The sequence below is a fragment of the Centruroides vittatus genome, unplaced genomic scaffold, assembly GCF_030686945.1.
Source record: "Centruroides vittatus isolate TY-2023 unplaced genomic scaffold, ASM3068694v2 contig_796, whole genome shotgun sequence".
In the NCBI taxonomy this organism is placed as follows: Eukaryota; Metazoa; Arthropoda; class Arachnida; order Scorpiones; family Buthidae; genus Centruroides; species Centruroides vittatus.
In genome coordinates, this window is record NW_027122513.1 from 87,281 (window position 1) to 106,048 (window position 18,768).

The 18,768-nt window shown below is 34.5% G+C and overlaps 1 protein-coding gene across 1 annotated transcript in view; it reads left to right on the forward strand.

The window, feature by feature from the left end:
- The first annotated feature begins 1,107 nt into the window (after nucleotides 1-1,107).
- Nucleotides 1,108-18,768, forward strand: part of LOC136981829 (G2/M phase-specific E3 ubiquitin-protein ligase-like) — a 79,648-nt gene continuing 61,987 nt past the window's right edge. The window contains exons 1-2 of the mRNA XM_067278213.1: nucleotides 1,108-1,432; nucleotides 2,541-2,591. Of these exons, the coding sequence (XP_067134314.1) occupies nucleotides 2,552-2,591 (40 nt within the window). The 5' untranslated portion in view covers nucleotides 1,108-1,432; nucleotides 2,541-2,551. The remainder of the gene's footprint in view (nucleotides 1,433-2,540; nucleotides 2,592-18,768) is intronic.

An 18,768-nucleotide genomic window follows, 5' to 3' on the forward strand; every position in this document is an offset into this window, starting at 1 on the left:
TGACTAAACCGAAAGGAAATTTAAATAGAGAAAAGCGCACGATCGATATCAATTTAAATATTCACCTAACAGAGGAGTAACGAAATCAGAAGTAACTTACTACAAGTGTATATTACTACAAGCGAAATCATAAATGTAACCTAAGAAATTGTCACGTGAGATTAGAACTTTTGCTGATAAAGAATACAATGATATTTTCACACTGTTACTTCTGTTTACTATCTTGTACAGCAGTGATTCTCAAAGTGGGGGTCGCGACCCCCAAGGGGGTCGTGAAAAATATTTGGGGGGTCGCTGAAAAATTGATGCCAGATCAATTTTTTCAAATATTTTATAAATTTACTATGGATTCATGTTTAGAAATAATAGAAATAAAAAATATATAAAATAATTTTTACTTAAATAAATTGCACATATAAATAATAAAAATAATATAAATATTTAAATACGAGCCTAACCCCCTCCCTCCGGGATGTTTTTTGACACATACTGTACTTATTCTTCGGGGTCCTTTGAAATTTTTAAGTGCAGAAGGAGGGTCTCGGTCCAAAAAGTTTGAGAAACACTGTTGTACAGTATATGCTGGATTTGAATAAAATTAAAATAAATATGTCAAATACTTTTATGAACTTTTTACTCTTTTTTAAACTTTTTTCGACCAGTGGGCACTAAGAGGGCCTTTTTAGCGCTGAAGCAAAGCTCACTTTTTAGCAAGCTCACTATGGGTGTGGCCACAATGGGGGCGGCTAGCTGGTGAGGGACGGGGCCCGACTTATCCGAACGGATCACCCCAAAAAATTCCTGGGGATTTATCGACCCGTCCGGATTCGAATCCGGGTCCCCCAGAGCACCTTGACCGCTCGGCCATCCGGCCTGTCTAATTAAATTCTGATAGAGGGTAAGTGGAGAAATTTTTGAAATGTTTTATTACGGGTCATTTCACGGCAGACATTTATAATTATGAGAAATTATGTAACTAAAAGAACTTTTATTTTTCAGCTATGGAAGAATATTAATATTTGTACAATAGAAAATTTGAAATTATTTTGAAAAGAGCTAATTATAATTTTAAAAAGTAAATAAAATTCACAGTTGTATAATTATTAATATTACTTACTTTAGATGAAATGTTATTCTTATAATTTTAGTGATAAATATATTAATTAAAATTTACTAAACTTTACAGTTTACATCCGAGTTGAGTTCATCACGGACTTGAATTTCTGGTTTATTCGTGTTTGTTTTTGTTTTTTTTTTAAATGTGTCGGAGTGTGTTTTAATGAACTTTATTCTGAAACTATTTAATAGAATAATAATTTATGTCATAGGAGTAAATATATTTAATGCAATATCAAAATAAAGATCCATTTATAATTTTCTCGTGATTTTTACCCGGCAACGACGAGAACGTGGGAGATTTTCAAATATTGATGTAAGTGACAAACATGTTTGCTTGTATACAAATAGAATTCTTCGTAATCATAAATATATAAGTATGTAAGAATTTTGAAATGAATAAATATTTTAAAATTTTCATTATTATCAATTCGTAAAGAAATACTTCTTTATTTTCGACAATAATGATTGTTTCCCTACTTATAAATCTAAATATTAGCCATCAATTTTGCTTACAATTACATTTACTCAGAGCTTAAATTATCTGTATCTACTCTGTAAATATAACATTTTGAGAAGACAAATAAAGGTGTAAATGCTTTAGATTGACTAGATTAAATTATCTAGTTTAACTTTCATACATAATTTTAAGGTTTTTGAATATTTCAATGCTACAGATATGATGATAAGAATAGAGTAAATATAGCAATTACAATGCTACAATTTCTTATTGCAGATTTGTTTTGATTAAAGCATTTTTTCCTCTTTAAGAAGAAAGTTATACTTTATCATCTGTTTAATTTAATACATGTGAAACATTGTGTATTGCTAGTAGTGCATTTGCATCTTTTATTTAATCCATCATGTTCCATTAGTAGTGCACCACCATACACCATAATAATGGTACTTAGCTGGACTACATTTTTATATTAGGAGTTTATCTTTGTTTTGAGACAATAAATAAAGCATCTCTACAATTGTGTATCATTTTTGGAGTGTGTTAACATCTATTTTGATAATACAAGTGATGTATGAAGTGCTTGATTTCATTTATGATACAGAATTTCTATTAAACATGATTACATACTTATTAAACGTGAAGAAGTGAACTTATAGGAAAGAATAGTTAAACTGATAAGCTGTTAAATGTTTATCAAATCTTGTTCCCACATGCTTTTGCTGTATGTGCTTATAAAAGTACAGTACATAGAAATGGCTATGATATTCTGACTGTTTCTTGTCTTCTGAATCTATAACTCAATATTTTAAGGTTTGATGATTTGAAAATAATGATGGAAGTTAAAATTTAATTATAAAACCTTGTATGTTGTTATTAATATGAGTAATTTTATAATTTATTGTTTCATGTAACAGATATATGTCTAAAATATCTAAAATACTTTTAATTTATTTATTATTTGTAGGGCAGAGACAAATGGATACCATAACAGAATTTACAAATTTGGAAAAGAAAAGTAAGTTAATAGTAAGTTTATGTATTGCTCAAACACAGTAAGCCTGGAATATATTATCACAAAAAACAGCACACATCTGAACCTTATAAGAATTTCCAGGATATTTAATGCAAACACAAATGTTTTCAATCTGCACAGATCATCTTCAGATTAGAATGTTTTCAAAATGGAAAGCAGAAATTGTTATGTATCAGGTCAGTCCATAAGTCCATGTGCATTTTTATGACCTTGAGAAAAATCTTGTTTTGCTGTTAAAAATGTCAGTCTAATGTGATAATTTTTACACTGAAGTGTTAAATTGGATCTCATTCATATAATACTGTTCAGAATTGTGAACATTTCAGTTGTTTATTTTCGTTAAAATGGAAGTAACTGATGAATATAAAAGACATGTTTTATACTTTTTATTTTTAAGTGGTGAGAATGCTACAAATGCAGCCAAAAAAATAAATACTGTACATAATCAAATTGTAATTAGTGCAAGGACTGCGCAGAAGTGGTTTGAAAGATTTAGAAACAATGATTTTAGTGTGGAGGATAAGGCTCGTAGTGGAAGACCCATTGACTTCGATGATGATGCTCTCTCTGCACTAGTTGAAGCAGAACCATCTTTAACAGTTGATGAAATTGTGGAACGTTTAAATTCATCCCATGGAACTGTTCATAGACACCTACAACAAATCGGAAAAGTTTCAAAGCTAGGAAAATGGATACCACACGAACTGTCAATAGCTAACTGACAACAACGTATAAACATTTGCACGTCTCTATTATCCTGTATTGCTTTAGAACCTTTTCTTGGTAGGCTGGTTACTGGAAACGAAAAATGGATCCTTTATAATAATGTGACGAGAAAAAGACAATGGATGGATCATGACAAGCAGCCAAAACCGACTGCAAAAGATGGGTTGCATCCAAAAAACATTTTTTTGTCTGTTTGGTGGGATATGTCAGGTGTAATTTACTTTGAGCTGTTAGAACCTAATCAAACAATTACATGTATTGTTTGATTAGGTTGTATGTATTGTGAGCAATTAGAGCGTTTAAATGAAAAATTGAAAAAATTGACTGTCGTTAGTGAACAGAAAGCAGGTTCTCTTGCAGCATAACAATGTCAGACCACACGCTACAAAAATAACTGTACAGAAACTTGAAAGCTACAAATGGAAAATTTTACCTCATCCACCATATTCGCCAGATATTGCTCCCAGTGATTATCATCTTTTTTCGCAGTTTGCAGAATTTTTTAAAAGGGAAAACTTTTGAGGATGAGAACAATGTAAAAAAGGCTATTTCTGAATATTTTGATTCAAAACCGAAATCATTTTACGAAGACGGGATTAAAAAGCTACCATCAAGATGGCAAGAAATTGTACAAAATAATGGTGAATATATTATAGATTGAAATAAAATTTAATTAAAATTTTCTGCCTCTTTTTTTTGTAGATAAAAATACGCATGAACTTATGGACTGACCTGATATTATGTATTATAAAATTAAATTATCTAATTTTTACATCACTGTCATCACTGTAGAAAACAAAATTACAATACTTTCATTAAGTTTATGAATCAGATTATTATAAAAAGTTAAAAAACTTTTTGTAATTATCCATTTATAAGTTATATGTATTTTTATTGATTTTTATTAAGAATCAATTTGCAGATAGTAAATAATTTATTAATGCAAATCTGGGAACAATGAATAGTCAAAAAGGGATGACCAACAACGAAGTCACCTGGATCTTGTGATAGATTTTTAAAATTTATATATAATTTTAATATTGTTTTTAAAAATGTGAAAATAAAACATAAAGCTACATAACCTTAAATTAGTTACAAAAAGTAAGTACTAAGAATGACCTCATTGCTTCAAACTTTGGCTTAAGTAAAGGTTTTGTCAAAATATCAGCAGCTTGATGTTCACTTCTAACATATGTATTCTTAATTTTTCTCTTTTCCCATAGGTCATGAATAAAATAGTAACCTATATTAATATTACGGTTTTCAATTTTCTTGTGCAAAAAAGGAAGACATTGCATGGACTTTACATGATGAAGGATATTTATAATAAAACAGCTAGTTATAAATATTTATCAACTATCTGTAAGTTATTAAATATGAAATAGACATTGTAAAAAAATTTTAAATATACAATATTGAAGATGTATACAAAAAGAAGTCTTCTAAACAATTTACATAGATATAGTCAGGGAAGAGCCCAAAAAAGAAGGTAGACTTTGCCAGTGTTGATTTCATTTCTGTGATTGTGAAAGGATGTTTAGAAGATTTCGAAAGTTTTCTTTTTATATAAATCTTCAATGTTGTCTGTTTAATTTAAAAAATGTAAAAATATACAATAAATAGGGTTTCCACTTGGCTGGCAGTTGACAAAAATATTTAAATGTTGGCAAAGAGTTTAAAGTATGAATAAAATTATATTTTAATTGAAAAATTGTTATATAAAATTATTTTTAATAAAAAGTTAAACTTGTATTAACTTGATTCTTGATTAATGCTAAATGATAGGCCACGTTATATCGTGCCATAATATGGCTACTATTAATAATTAAATAGTCAGTAATTTCGCTCAGAGGTAGGCATAAGGTGCCAATCTTGTAATAACTTTATTTATAATTATTAAAGTATTAATATAAACACTTTAATACTTTAATAAGTGAAGTGTTCGAAAACCTCGGTTTTTAAACACTTCACTTATTAAACAATTTGGTTCACAAACAGGATTTTGAACTCATAATTACACTGGTTGCCATATTTTTATACAGCAACCAGGGCAGTTATGAGTTCAAATAATTTGGTTGTAGAACAAGCTATTTGGCAAGAGCTGGCCATAGATTAGAGAAACACAGATGGTCAACTCCCTATAGTTCCTATGTTAAAGAAATTCAATGGTCTGACCAATCACACACTAGTTAGTGGTGCCAAGATTGCCTCATGTCATTAGACATCACCACATGAATCATCATTGATGTTGCTATTTAAATTAGATTTCAGTGTATGTGCAGGAATGATACTATTTCTGTTTTTCAGTACATGCAGTCATTCAATCTAATTAATTAATAAAAACCACATTAATTGACATTCACGTAATGTAAATGGAATTCAAGAATTTGTGTTTAAATATGCTTAAGTTAAATTAAATAACAAAACTTATTAATATTAAAATTTAAAAATATTAATATAACATTATATTATTAGCCAATGAACCTGGCGTTGTCCAGGCAAAAAATAACAACACCAAAGATTAAGATTAGAAGTGTGAAGTAATCTAATAGATTATTTTGTATTTCTAACCTTTCTATTATATTATATTATAGTACTTGATTTATATAACTGCAAAGGTTATCTTACATAAGGGTTTATCACACCAAGTGACCAATCTAATAGGTTTTAAAAATTCTTTAAATTATGTACAGTAGAGAAATAAAAAATTTTTTAAATGGGTTAGATTGGATACTTGGTATGATAAATGCTTATGTAAGATAACCTTTGTAAATACAGTGGAACTCCGGTTAACAAACTTAATTCGTTCTGTGAGTCCATTCGTTAATTGAAGCAATTTTTCCCATAGAAATTAATGCAAATACAATTAATCCATTCTAGTCATCGGTATTTTTGTAATTTTATTTGTAAAATGGGTTTTCTTTCATGAAAATATAAGAAAATGCAGTATCTGTCATTACAGCAACAAATATGAAAATTGTATTTAATAAAGTAGCACTGCACATACCTTTGTTTCTATGCACATATCTTTGTTTGCTTGGATGAGGAATCCTTCTCCATAAGAATATCGGGTAGCACTGAATCAGGAGATTCTTCGAGTTGAGGTCTCTTTTGATAAAGAACAAGAAAGTGGTCAAAAGTTGATTGTCTTACTCTCTTAATCAAAATTTTTCTAAAATGCGCTAGCGCAGTGTTGTTCATTAAATTAATGACTCTTTTAGCTACAACTTTGTTAGGATGGTGCTTCTTGATAAATTCCTGCACATCATTCCATTTTCTGCAAATTTCCTTGATCTCAGCACTGGTGATTTCTTCCCTAGCCTCTTCCTTTGACGAATGCTCTTCTTGTAAGACTTTTATCAGTTCTTCCTGCAGGGTAACCAGCTCTTCTGTCATTAGTTCATTTTGATGGTCTTTCAGCAACTCCTCCACGTCTGCATCATCTACCTCTACTCTCAAACTCTTGGACACGATTTCATGCACTACATCAGGAGAGTTCTCTTCTTCAAATTCCTGAAAGTTTCACTTTGGGACACAAGTTGGCCAAAGTTTCCTCCAGGCCAATTGCAAAGTGCGGTGAGAGACCTCACTCCAGGCTTTGTCAATAAAGTTGACACAATGCAGGATGTTAAAATGCTCTTTCCAAAAAGCTCTAAGAGTTAATTCGGTATCATTGGTAACCTGAAAACACCTGGTGAACAGTGCCTTGGTATACAGCTTTTTAAAATTGGAAATCACTTGCTGATCCATTGGTTGCAGTAATGGAGTTGTGTTGGGTGGAAGGAATTTGACCTTGATAAAGTCATGTTTACTATCCATGTCTTCCTCCAAATTTGGTGGATGTGCTGGAGCATTATCCATTAAGAGAAGACATAATAAAAGGAAGATCCATTTCCTGAAGATAATTTTTAACAGTAGGAGCAAACTCTTCTGTGAACCAATCCATGAATAAAGTCCAAGTTACCCATGCCTTGCTGCTTGCCTTCCATTGTACAGGCAGTTTGGACTTTATCACATTTTTGCTTTTAAAGGCACGGGGATTTTCAGCATTGTAGACTAAAAGTGGCTTGATTTTGAGGTCACCACTTGCATTAATGCAAAATAAAAGAGTGAGTCTGTCCTTCATGGGCTTGTGCCTGGGAAGTGCTTTCTTTTCTTGGGTTATGTACGTTCATCTAGGCATTCTTTTCCAAAAAAGACTGGTCTTATTGCAATTAAACACTTGATTCGAGACGTATCCTTCACTTTTTACAAACTGCAAATTCATCTACAAATGCTTTTGCTGCTTTTTCATCTGAACTTGAAGCCTCCCCATGTCTTATGACACTGTGAATGTCAGTTCGTCGATGAAACCTATCAAACCACCCTCAGCTCGCTTTAAAGTCCTGCCTGTCTGTACTTGTACTGGGTGTCTGGATCAACAAGTCATTGTATAAATTTTTAGCCTTTTCACAAATTATAGCTTCTCTAACACTGTTTCCAGCAAGTTGCTTTTCATTGATCCATATTAGCAACAGTTTTTCAACTTCATCTAAAACATTAGGTCTTTGTTTCGATATCACATTCATTCCTTTAGCCACTTTGGCAGCCTTAAATGCTTTTTTTTTTAATAATTGTAGAGATAGTCGATTTTGCCACATTATATTCTTTAGTGATGTCAGAAACATGAATGCCATTCTTGTATTTTGCAATAATGCTATGCTAAAATGTTTTCTATTGCCACTATCACTTTTCTGTTTTTTTGGTGCCATATTGATTAAATATGTAAATAACAAAACTAAAAAATGAAGTTTAGCACACTTTGAAAGCAATGCTTACCTTGCACGTGCCTAACAGCAACTGAAATTTGTGAGGTCCAGAACGACTGGAAACTATAATTTAATATCCACATGTTAAAAGCAAAAACACTATTGTTAAGTCAGACCAAAGTTCATGTTAGATATAGTTAAGGGAGAGGTAAGGAAAAAAACTGTGGTTGTCAAAACAAACGCAACTCGAAAATGAATGATGTAATGGATCAGGTGGAATGTCTGCGGGGATGATGGAACTCTGACAGAAGCGCTCATAAACAGTCGATCTAGGTTAAATTTTCGGAAAAGGGGAAAGACTTGACAGGTATAAAAACATCGCGTATGATCGTTAAAGTTCTAAAATGACAGATAGCAGAAACAACGGGCTATATTATGAGCACAAGTCTTATAGGTTTATCAACAGTCTCCGATCAGAGTCGACAAATAGGTGTCAAATAAATGCTTCGGTTTAAACCTTTCTTGTGACCTGATATGGTTTCGGTTTTCACCTAGAGACAAAGTGGAAAACAATCGGGAAGTGAGGAATAGGACGCAGGACTAATCATAACGTGAGATTCAAGGAAGAAATACTATAAAAATCCTGAATCTCAAGGTCAAAATGCAGACCTAAAAATTCTATGGTGATTAAATGTGTCGTCTTCATCTGGATTAAGCCTGAAGTTGTGCCTGCTAAAATTTGTGTTGTGTTTTGTGGATCGCTCCAGTCGTCGCAGTTCCATCACCTACCATCGCTTCTGTGACCAAGCAAACCCATCTTGTCTGTTCTGGAGCTACGACTGATCAGCTTGCACTATTGTAGGACCAGCAATATGCCGCTCCTCAGTGCCGGGAGAAAATACTGTAGATAAACCATTTCTAACCACCTCAAATATGTAAGCATCTTCCCATTCTAATAAGCGATTTTCACTGTAAAATACTTGTCATCTTTGTCTCCTCTGCCACCACCAACATACGAATGGATCCTAGACCATCACCGACGCACAAGTAACTGATTCCCTCTAAAAGTTGGCAAGCTTACAAATTTGATACAAAAAGCCGTTAAGTTAGTTATCCAAATTTCGTTTGTTATCTGAGACAAAATTTTTGCAAAATAAAAGTTTGTTAACTGATTTGGCTGTTAACCAGGGCGTTCATTAACCGGGGTTCCACTGTATAAATCAAATATAGTAGAGAGTCGTTAATCGGAATCAATTGGGGACTGGGGTTGTTCAGATTAGTGATTTGTTCCGATTACCGATTATGTATGAAAAAATACATTAACCTGTCCGATGTTCAAATTTTTCTCCATTGTGTGTCGCTTCATGTTGAATTTTTCTCCGTTGCATGTTGCTTCATGTTGAATTTTTGTTGATTTTAAGCCTAACGAAAATTTTTATAATAATAATCGAGGCTATCGTATTGTTAAACATTATTTCTTCATTTTGTACAAACAAAATAAATATATTGAAGAATATAAAAACATGAAAATTATACTTTAGAAGTAAATCTAGTATCAAAAATGTTCGATTCAGCACGACACAGTCCGACTGAAAATCATTCCGATTACCAGGGTTCCAATTAACGACTCTCTACTGTACTATAATATAATGAACATTAAAACAAAAACCATATAAAGAGTTTGGTTAGTTTAGCCAATGAGTGTCATGTTTAATACAATGCTTGGATGGAGCAAAATGGCAAAATTTTATTGGTCAAGTAGACACCAATTGAAAATATATCTTAAATTTTTTCATATATATTTTTTCCTAATGTTAACTCTAAGAAACTATACTATTCACAGCTAAATGTCAAATAGTAATCTGCTAACGAATGAAATTTTACAAAAAAAAAATCGGACCAAGTATTTGAACTCAGCACCTTCAAAAACCACTTAAATCATATTTTGTGCTGGTTGGTAGTCTTATATTATGTAATTTTTCTGTTTGAATGTCACCATACCACTGGTCTCATGGAAAGAAGGGACTGTTGCAGAAGAGGGTTGAAGTTAATTCGACCAAAAGAAGTCGTTGACTTCCTCCATGAAAAGAGAATGATGAAAGACTACTAATTAATACTGGTCGACTATTAACACTAAAAAGTGATCCATGTTGGATGGGTTATGATGACCCCGCACATGATCAAAGATGCTAACCTTAACATTTGAAAGACTTTGTATGATTTGTTTAGATAGGTTAATGTTGAGACCAGATATCGAAAGATTATGGACAGGAAGCCTAGGTTAACTTCTGGTTTAAACTGGAAGTCAGGTTAGTTTAAGTCAAAATTTCACTCAAAAAAATGTTAGATAGATACCAACATGTCTCTATTCCTAACAGGAAAAGTATGATGTACAGGCACAAGACCATCACTAAAAGAACTGAGAACATTGTGACAAAAAATTGCAGCCTAGCATTGTGACAATGTCACAATAAATAATTGCTTGTTAGAATTAGTTTGGTTTATTTGGTTATGGCAATGCGACATGCAAGCGATCTGCTGAAAGGGATGCATCCTGGGAAGAATTCTATGGGAAGCTGGACCTTATTTAGTGTTACTAACATGAAGAAAAGCCTGAAAACTGCATGAGGCCAGCCCATTGGCTGTGCTTAAACCCACGACAAACTTAATACCAGAGTTTGGTGATTTTATCCATTTGGCTACTGGAGGGCACTTATTAGAATTAAGAAAGTACTGTTCAGAAATAAAAAACCTGAGTTGTTAGATGTGAAAAATTAAATACTTATAGGTTTTTCACAGGCTTAAACACTTTAGTGCTGTAAGGAACTGAGTCTGAACGTTATTTTTATTTTATTATTATTCCGTTTTATTATCTTTTGTTTGGGGTTTATGTTTATTTAGGACGAAGGTTCCCCACCACTCTCTTGTTAGTAATGAAAAAAAATGAAGATAGAACAACTCACGGAGAAATAAGCGCCATAGGAAACATCTTGCGCACTTGCGCTGCCCGGCGGAAGTAACAGTCTGCAGAAAAAAATGGAGGGGGGAGTCCCCACAATCACTAGTAGAGAAATACTTGATAAACCGTCTTAAACATCCCAGAAAATTATGATAAATCTTTTGTAAACGGTTTATAAGCTTTGTCGGAAACTTAAAGCTGCCAGAAAAAGAAAATTAATGTTAGCAACTAAGTATGTAAATAAGGGGAGTAACCCAGTTCAAGTGTGACGTCACCTCACAGTATAAAACCCGTACGTTAACCGAAGAAGGAGAGGTGAATTCCAAATCGAGACGACTTTGAGAGCGAGGTTAATTCGAAAGCGAAGTATTTTCTGATAGAAGTCCAGATTGATAATTGGACGATCCAAGGTGTTAAAGAGGAGTTCGATTGACGATTTGACGATATCGAAAGGATTGAGGAAATAGTTTCTTCGTATAGTGAGGTGACGGATAGACGTTTAATTAGTAAGAGATTTTGTTCATAGTTTCTAAGTATTTGATTGTCGAATTTCAAAGGGGAATTAATATTAAGTTAAGCTAAGTAGCTGAGTTTATTGTCGGGTTGACTTGTTGATTTTCGTTAATAAACTTTGTTTGGATTATTGACATTTGTACGTAGTACGTTCTAGTTGCTAATTAAATATATTTGAACTTTTGATCTGACTTGATATTTATCGTTATTATTACTAAATTTTCGGTGCACGCTTAAAAGCCCAGGCCTGGCAAACTAATCTCGAATCCGCGTAAAGTACCCGTTAGGTTAACGGAAGTTTTACCGACCGCAATTTTAGTCGGTTTCCTAAGCTACTAAAAATAGTACTTTACAGTGCTATATGCTACCTGTCTCAGTAATGGTATAGACCAGAGGTGGGCAAACAAGAGTTCAGTGGGAGCTGAAATGTAGGTTTTGCAAAATGCGTGGAAGCTGCAGTTCTGTACTGTCATGGCGGAAAGTATGGTAAGGCTGGGAAAGATAGCACTTTCAGCAAGAGCCGCATTTGCCCATGCCTGGTATAGAGCATCTATTTCTTGCTCTATCATTGTCACAATAATTAAGATAATAATATATATATATTTTGAAATTATATTCGTTTTTGTAAGAATTTTAAACCCCTGAATTATGGGCACTTTATAATCATATTTAGCTATTGTGTTATACTCTCATAGTTTTTTGTATATATTTTTCTTGCTTGCATATTTATTTGTATTATGTTAACCTTGTATATTTTTTTAAGTTTATTTTTATTTATTATTAACCTTATATTTTTCATAAGTTATTTATTTAACTTGTGTACATTTAAATTTGTATTTAGAATTCTTGAAAGGTTAAAATTTAAATGGAATGTTCTATTTGTGGAACAGTTTTTAAAAACAGTTTTAAGAAAACTGATGATGGCCTATAGGAGTAGGCTGAAAATGTTAGTATAGTAGAGCATCGATTATCCAAATACCGATCAATCGAAACATCGGTTAACCAAAAGTGTTCCAATCGGCAAATTCAAATTTCCACTAGTGCTGTGGCGCTGCAGCACTCTCTCCCTCCCTGCCAACCTAAACTATAGACTTACTTTAATGTACTACTTTATGTAAGGTATGTATTTGTAAGACGTGTGATACAAAATATAGATAGTACAGTTTTGTGTTTAATGTATTTTTCGTAAATGATCAGTTATCTGAACAACCCCAGTCCCAAATTGTTTTGGATAATCTACTGTAATTAAAAATTTTCTCTCAGCAAATGTGTAGCTGGTCACAAATTTATAAAAATTATATTTAGTTTATTATTTTGTTAAATTTTTGACCCATAGATGGCAGTATGTGTAACTCATCAAATCAAATGTAGATTCAAATTAATTTATAGAAATGCAATTAATATTTTGGGGTGGGATGTAAAACATTATCTAAGTTAGAAGGATTTGAACATTACTGCTGTGTTTTGTAGCAATTGATTGAATGGTCTAAGAGTGTGTAGTGAACAAACAAACAAACAAACATTCTCATTTATATACATAGGCTGTTTTTTTCAAGCTCTGATAGTCAAAAAAAAAAAAAAAAAGACAAGTGTAAATAACAATGAATTTATTACCAAAAGTTAGGTACAAACATGGTTATTTCTTGACATAATCACTGTGAAGATTGAGGCATTTATCATATCTGTTGATGAGCTTTTCTAGCCTCTTGTCATAGAATGTTGCTGCCAATGACTTGAGATGGGCCCTAACTTTTTTCAAAGATCATCATTAGTCTTGAATCTATGCCTTCCTAACCACTTTTCCTGTTCAGAAAAGAGATGGAAAAAGTCGCTTGGCGCTAAATCGGGGCTATATGCAAGGTGTTTAAAGGTGGTGACGACTTCCACCTTTCAGACTTTCACCCAGCTTAAAACTTTTTAATATGTGAAGACTTCCATCTCTTTCCTGAACTGAAAACATGGCTAGCAGGGCAGAGGTTTGAGACTAATGAACTAATGACTATCAAAGCAATAAACCAACCAAACCAAATAATTATAATTTAATTAAATAATTAAATTTAGCAAGAGATGGTGCCTAACGTTTACCTCTCCCTCACCACCCGGCCGCCCCATTGTGGGCCTGGCCGAACCCATAATGGGCTTGCTATAAGAGGCCCTCTTAGTGCCCACTGGGCGGAAAGAGTTACAAAAAAAAAAAAAAAAAGTCTACCTCTAATACCAAATTATCTCATAATTTATTATTAATATAGCCGATTCCAGCCCAAAAATTTGGCTTTGGTTGGTTTATTGCTTTAATATATTGGGTTGGATTTTGACGTTTATTTATATCTAATGACTATCTTCAAAATAACGTTGTTAAAACCATCTCAATTCACTGGTGGCAACATTCTTTGACAAGGGATGGAAAAGCTCGTCCATAGATATGACAAATTCCTCAATCTTCACGGTGATTATGTTGAAAAGTAACCATGTTTGTACCTAACTTTTGGTAATAAATTCATTTTGTTATTTACACTTTTCTTTGTTTTATGGACCATTGGAGCTTGAAAAACACAGCCCTTGTATATATAGATTAATATTTATTAATATAATACTTTCATTGCCATAAAAATTAACAGACCAATAAGGAGTTGTCGTATTAACTTGGCATGCAGATAAGTCTCAAGCAGATATGGAAATGATTAGAGTTATAGCATGATGGCTCATTGCATAATGCCAGCAGAGGGCATTAAAGTGTATTCCCTCTGGCCTGTAAAAAAGTTCTCATAGGCATCTTGTCTATACCTGTTGCAGAGGAATGCTGTATGACTAGAGATGCCTTTACATTGTAATTGAAGACCATATGAACAACTAACCAAGTTTGAGAAGAGAGGGATCATCAGGTTGAGAGAAGCTGGATGGAAATCTCGTTGAATAGCCCTCCACCTAGACCATTCTGACAACATTGTGAGGAAATGTTGTGACCAGTGGACGATAGAGCTCATACATGGCATCAAGTTCAGGATGCCTTTGGCAGACCATTTACTGAGAGGAACACCTGGTTTTCTGACAAGTATGCACACAACTGACCATATTGTTGTCTGCCATCTGGACATAGGTGGTGCCATTATTACAACTCCCTGTGTCTGTTTGTACTATTTCAATCCACCTGGGTGAGGAACATTTTGTATTGCAGCAGCCATTACATATGCTGACATTGAAACCACCCACTGTTGCCTCCGTTTGGAGTGGTGTTGGTTCTGATGGGATTGGACCACAATGGAATAGAATTTGGTCATCTACAGCGACAAATCCTGATTCAGTTTGGACACTGACAGTGATGTGTCTGGAGGCCGTATAGTGAATGCCTCAAACCTGCCTACACTTTGGAGCAGCACACTGCTCCACAGTTGGTGTGATGGTCTGGCATGCCATCGCACATGACAGCCAGTCACTTCTAGTAGTGATTCAAGGGACTATGATAGCCCAGCAGTATGTTAGTTACATCCTTCAGCCATATGTGTTGCCTCTCCTGGCAGGCTTCCAAGAGCCATTTTTCAACAGGACAATGCTCAACCACACACAGCAAGGGTGTCACAGGACTGTCTCTGCCACATTGCCACATTTCTCTGGCCTGCCCAATCCCCTGATTTGTCACTGATTGAACATGTTTCGGATCATCTGAAATGCTAAGTTGGACAGCCTAGGAGTTTGGCTGAACTAGAGGACTGCTTGCAGCAACTGTGGACTGAGATGCCGCAGATCCCATATGGCACCTGTATGCCTTCCTGCCCGCTCATATCACATTGTGTATTCATGTTAGAGGTGGCCCAACAGGGTACTAGAACTTCCTTCTTTTGTAGTTTTACTTCATATTTTCATTTTGTAATCACTTATTTATAACCATTACACTCACACATGTACTGTACATGTGAGGGGGGCTAGTAGGTTAATTAATTTAATTAATTAAAATAATATTTTAATAGTCCAACTTTGAATAGATTACATCATGATTAGTCATTTTCCTGACAAATGGGTATAAAAAGGGGTTGGATACAGATCTCTGGGCAGCCATAAACAAAAGACTATGGAAGAAGTCCATCTGCCATATGCCACAGCGGACATCAACCAGATATTCTGGCCTGCCACATACTCTACGACCACTACCTCTAGCCTGAAGATCTCTGTTACTCCACAAGATTCGCCACTCCAGAAATCCATACACAGCGAGCATCATGAAATATATTTTTATATCATAAGCTCTCTCTCCTCTCTCTGCAGAATAGTTTTAAAATAGATGAAAAGTTTCAGGATGTTAACATACGAACGGCACATGCATCATTGTCGCAACGCGGCCGATAAATAATGTTAATTTAGTTATACGCTAGAATAAGTAGATTATAAGCTAAGTTTATTTTTCATTATTCTTGTATATGTTTGTTTGCATTATTCAAATAAATTATGTTCTATTATGTCAAACCTGTCTCATCTGTGAGTACGGCAGATGCCTTATCATGACCTCACTAACCCTCCCACTACTTTAAACACCCTCCTACAGCCATCCTAGACTAAAGAAGCCGGTAAGCAGGGTCAAGCCTGCAGCTTAACCCCCTCAGTTCTTACAAAGTGGTGTCAGAAGTGAGGTTAAGTCCCCTTACAGGCTTCGGTAAGGTAAGGTGTCAGCGATAGACAGGTTTCTCACCTTAATCAGGTTCTAGTTTGGAGCGTAATCGCTTCCTCACACTAGGTGCCTATTATACTGGTCCTAAGTAAATTTTCATAATGGAAACGGAAAATCCCTGCGGAGCCACCCTTGGAGGACTAGGTGGTCTACTCCCTTTGCTGCCTTCCTTTACGGGCAAGTCAGATGGTCCTCGCATAAGTGAGTTTTTCGACTCCTTAGATGAAGTGGCAAAGTTGGCTGCATGGACAAAACCCCAGATGTTAGCTGTAGCTAAGTTAAAGCTGATGGGAATAGCCCGTGAATTTGTTCACAAGGATAAGTGAAGTAGAGGACTTTGATACCTTTAGGGACTGGATGATTGAAAGATTTGAATGTGTTCTGTATCAGTTCTGCCTTAATAAGTTTTATGCCTGTGTGCAACAAAAGGACGAGGACATGTAGACCTTCGCTTACAAGCCCTAGCTAGCGAGATTGAAATAGAACAAGTAGTAACAGACGAGGCAGAAGCGAGAATAATCCAGAGAGTCCAGAATCATGAATTGGACGAGCGATTAACGGCCCAATTTTTGAATGGCCTAGACCTAAGAATCAGACAGAGGGTAATGAGTCATGAGCCTATCTCTTTTGACAATGCATTGCAGGCCACTGTTAGCGAGGAAGAGATTGAGAATCTCACTGCCTGCCCTCGCGGAATTCTGAGGACAGTTACAGAGGTCTCCCACCCAGAGGAAGATCCTCAGGATAAATGGGACAAAGTAGCGACCATGTTAAAGGGACTACAAGCATAGGTAGATGAGTTAATGAGAAAAACCTCTCAGGGTTGAGAAAGAGGTCTGAATGTTAGACGACAAGCGCCTGATATCAAGTGACGAAGCAATGTTAGAAGTATCGAGGGAAGTTTGTGGCAAACTAGAGCGTCGGGAGATGAAGAAGGTCCTCAGTCTAGATGGACTGGCCGAATTGGTCTTATACAGACTCAAAGGAAACCCATCATTATGGGTTATGTAAACAGGTTATCCACACTACTTTATAGGTACTGGTATAATATATACTAGACTCACAACAACTTTTATGTCACCAGTAAAATATTTAATTATAAACGAACGTTTTCGACCGTAAAATTTCCGGTCTTCATCAGGTTAAAAGTTATGAGATTCGAATAGCCGCTGTGCTTGAAGATTTAAAAATATTTTTTAGAATGTATGTAACGTTGTGTATAGAAATTCATTATGTGCATGCGTATCAAGCATAGCATGAATAAAAGAATATACAAATGAAAGCAAATATTAATATTAATCTCTTTTTATACACAAAATGGTGGAGAGCTGTACTAATAGGAGTAACAGAAGGTTTTCACCTTCATAACAGATCTTCCAAGCATTAGAAATATTAATCGCATCCTTGGAGTTGATGCAGTTATTGCGTAACCCCGATTTGTACATTTCGAGAGTTTCTAGCGAATGTATGTGTTCTCTTTGGTGTGATATTTTAATTATTTGCACGTTATGTAGGTCAGCTCTTATGCCCGGGGTCGAAGCATAAGTAGATAGGGCAGTGGTAACTTTGTTATGATCATTGTCATACCTGTGTTTGCGTAAATGCTTATCCAGCAAACGTATCATAGAGCCAATATACACGAGGTCCCTTTGAAATCTGTGGTCCCATAATGGGACAGAATATACTCTTGGAGCCAATCTTTTGTCTATGCGATCTTTGCAGTTGCGGATGATGTCATAAATCGTATTACGCCTCTTATATGCGATTTTTTTGTTTGTAATTGCTGCAATTTTTCTATAAATAGGATCAAGGTGGTGGTTATATTGAACTACAGCCCAAGATTGAGTATTATTCAAGTTGCTAGTGCATGTGTTAATATTTGATTTCATTTGTATATTCTTTTATTCGTGCTTGATACGCATGCACATAATGAATTTCTATATGCAGTGTTACATACGTTCTAAAGAATATTTTTAAATCTTCGAGCACAATGGCTATTTGAATCTCAGAACTTTTAACCTGATGAAGACCGAAAATTTTACGGTCGAAAACGTTTGTTTATAATTAAATATTATACTGGTGACATAAAGGTTGTTTTGAGTCTAGGTTATGTAAACAATATCCCCGCAAAATTGCGAGTAGATCCGACAGTTGAATATACTTTTATCTCAAAAGATTTAGAAAATGAATTAAGGAATAAGGCTCCTATAAAATTTGGGCAAAAGGGCAAATTAAAGGATGCGACAGGAAAACCGATTACAGTAATAGGATCAGCAATCCTGACATTTAAACTATGGGGAAGGAAATTTGCTATCCTGTGTGCGATAGTATGGGCCGAAATAACCACCCCATGTGAAGGAGTGATAGGGTGCAATCTTCTCAAATCTCAACGTCTACTCCTCAATCTCATGAAGGAATGACTTTTAATATCTAATGGAAAAGTGGTGCATTTTTGCTCAGCTGTTGCACCCTGCGTAAGAACTCCTGAAGTGCTGAATACAATCCCGCCAAGGGAACAGTTGAACGCAAATCTAATTCGTGTTATTAGAGTTC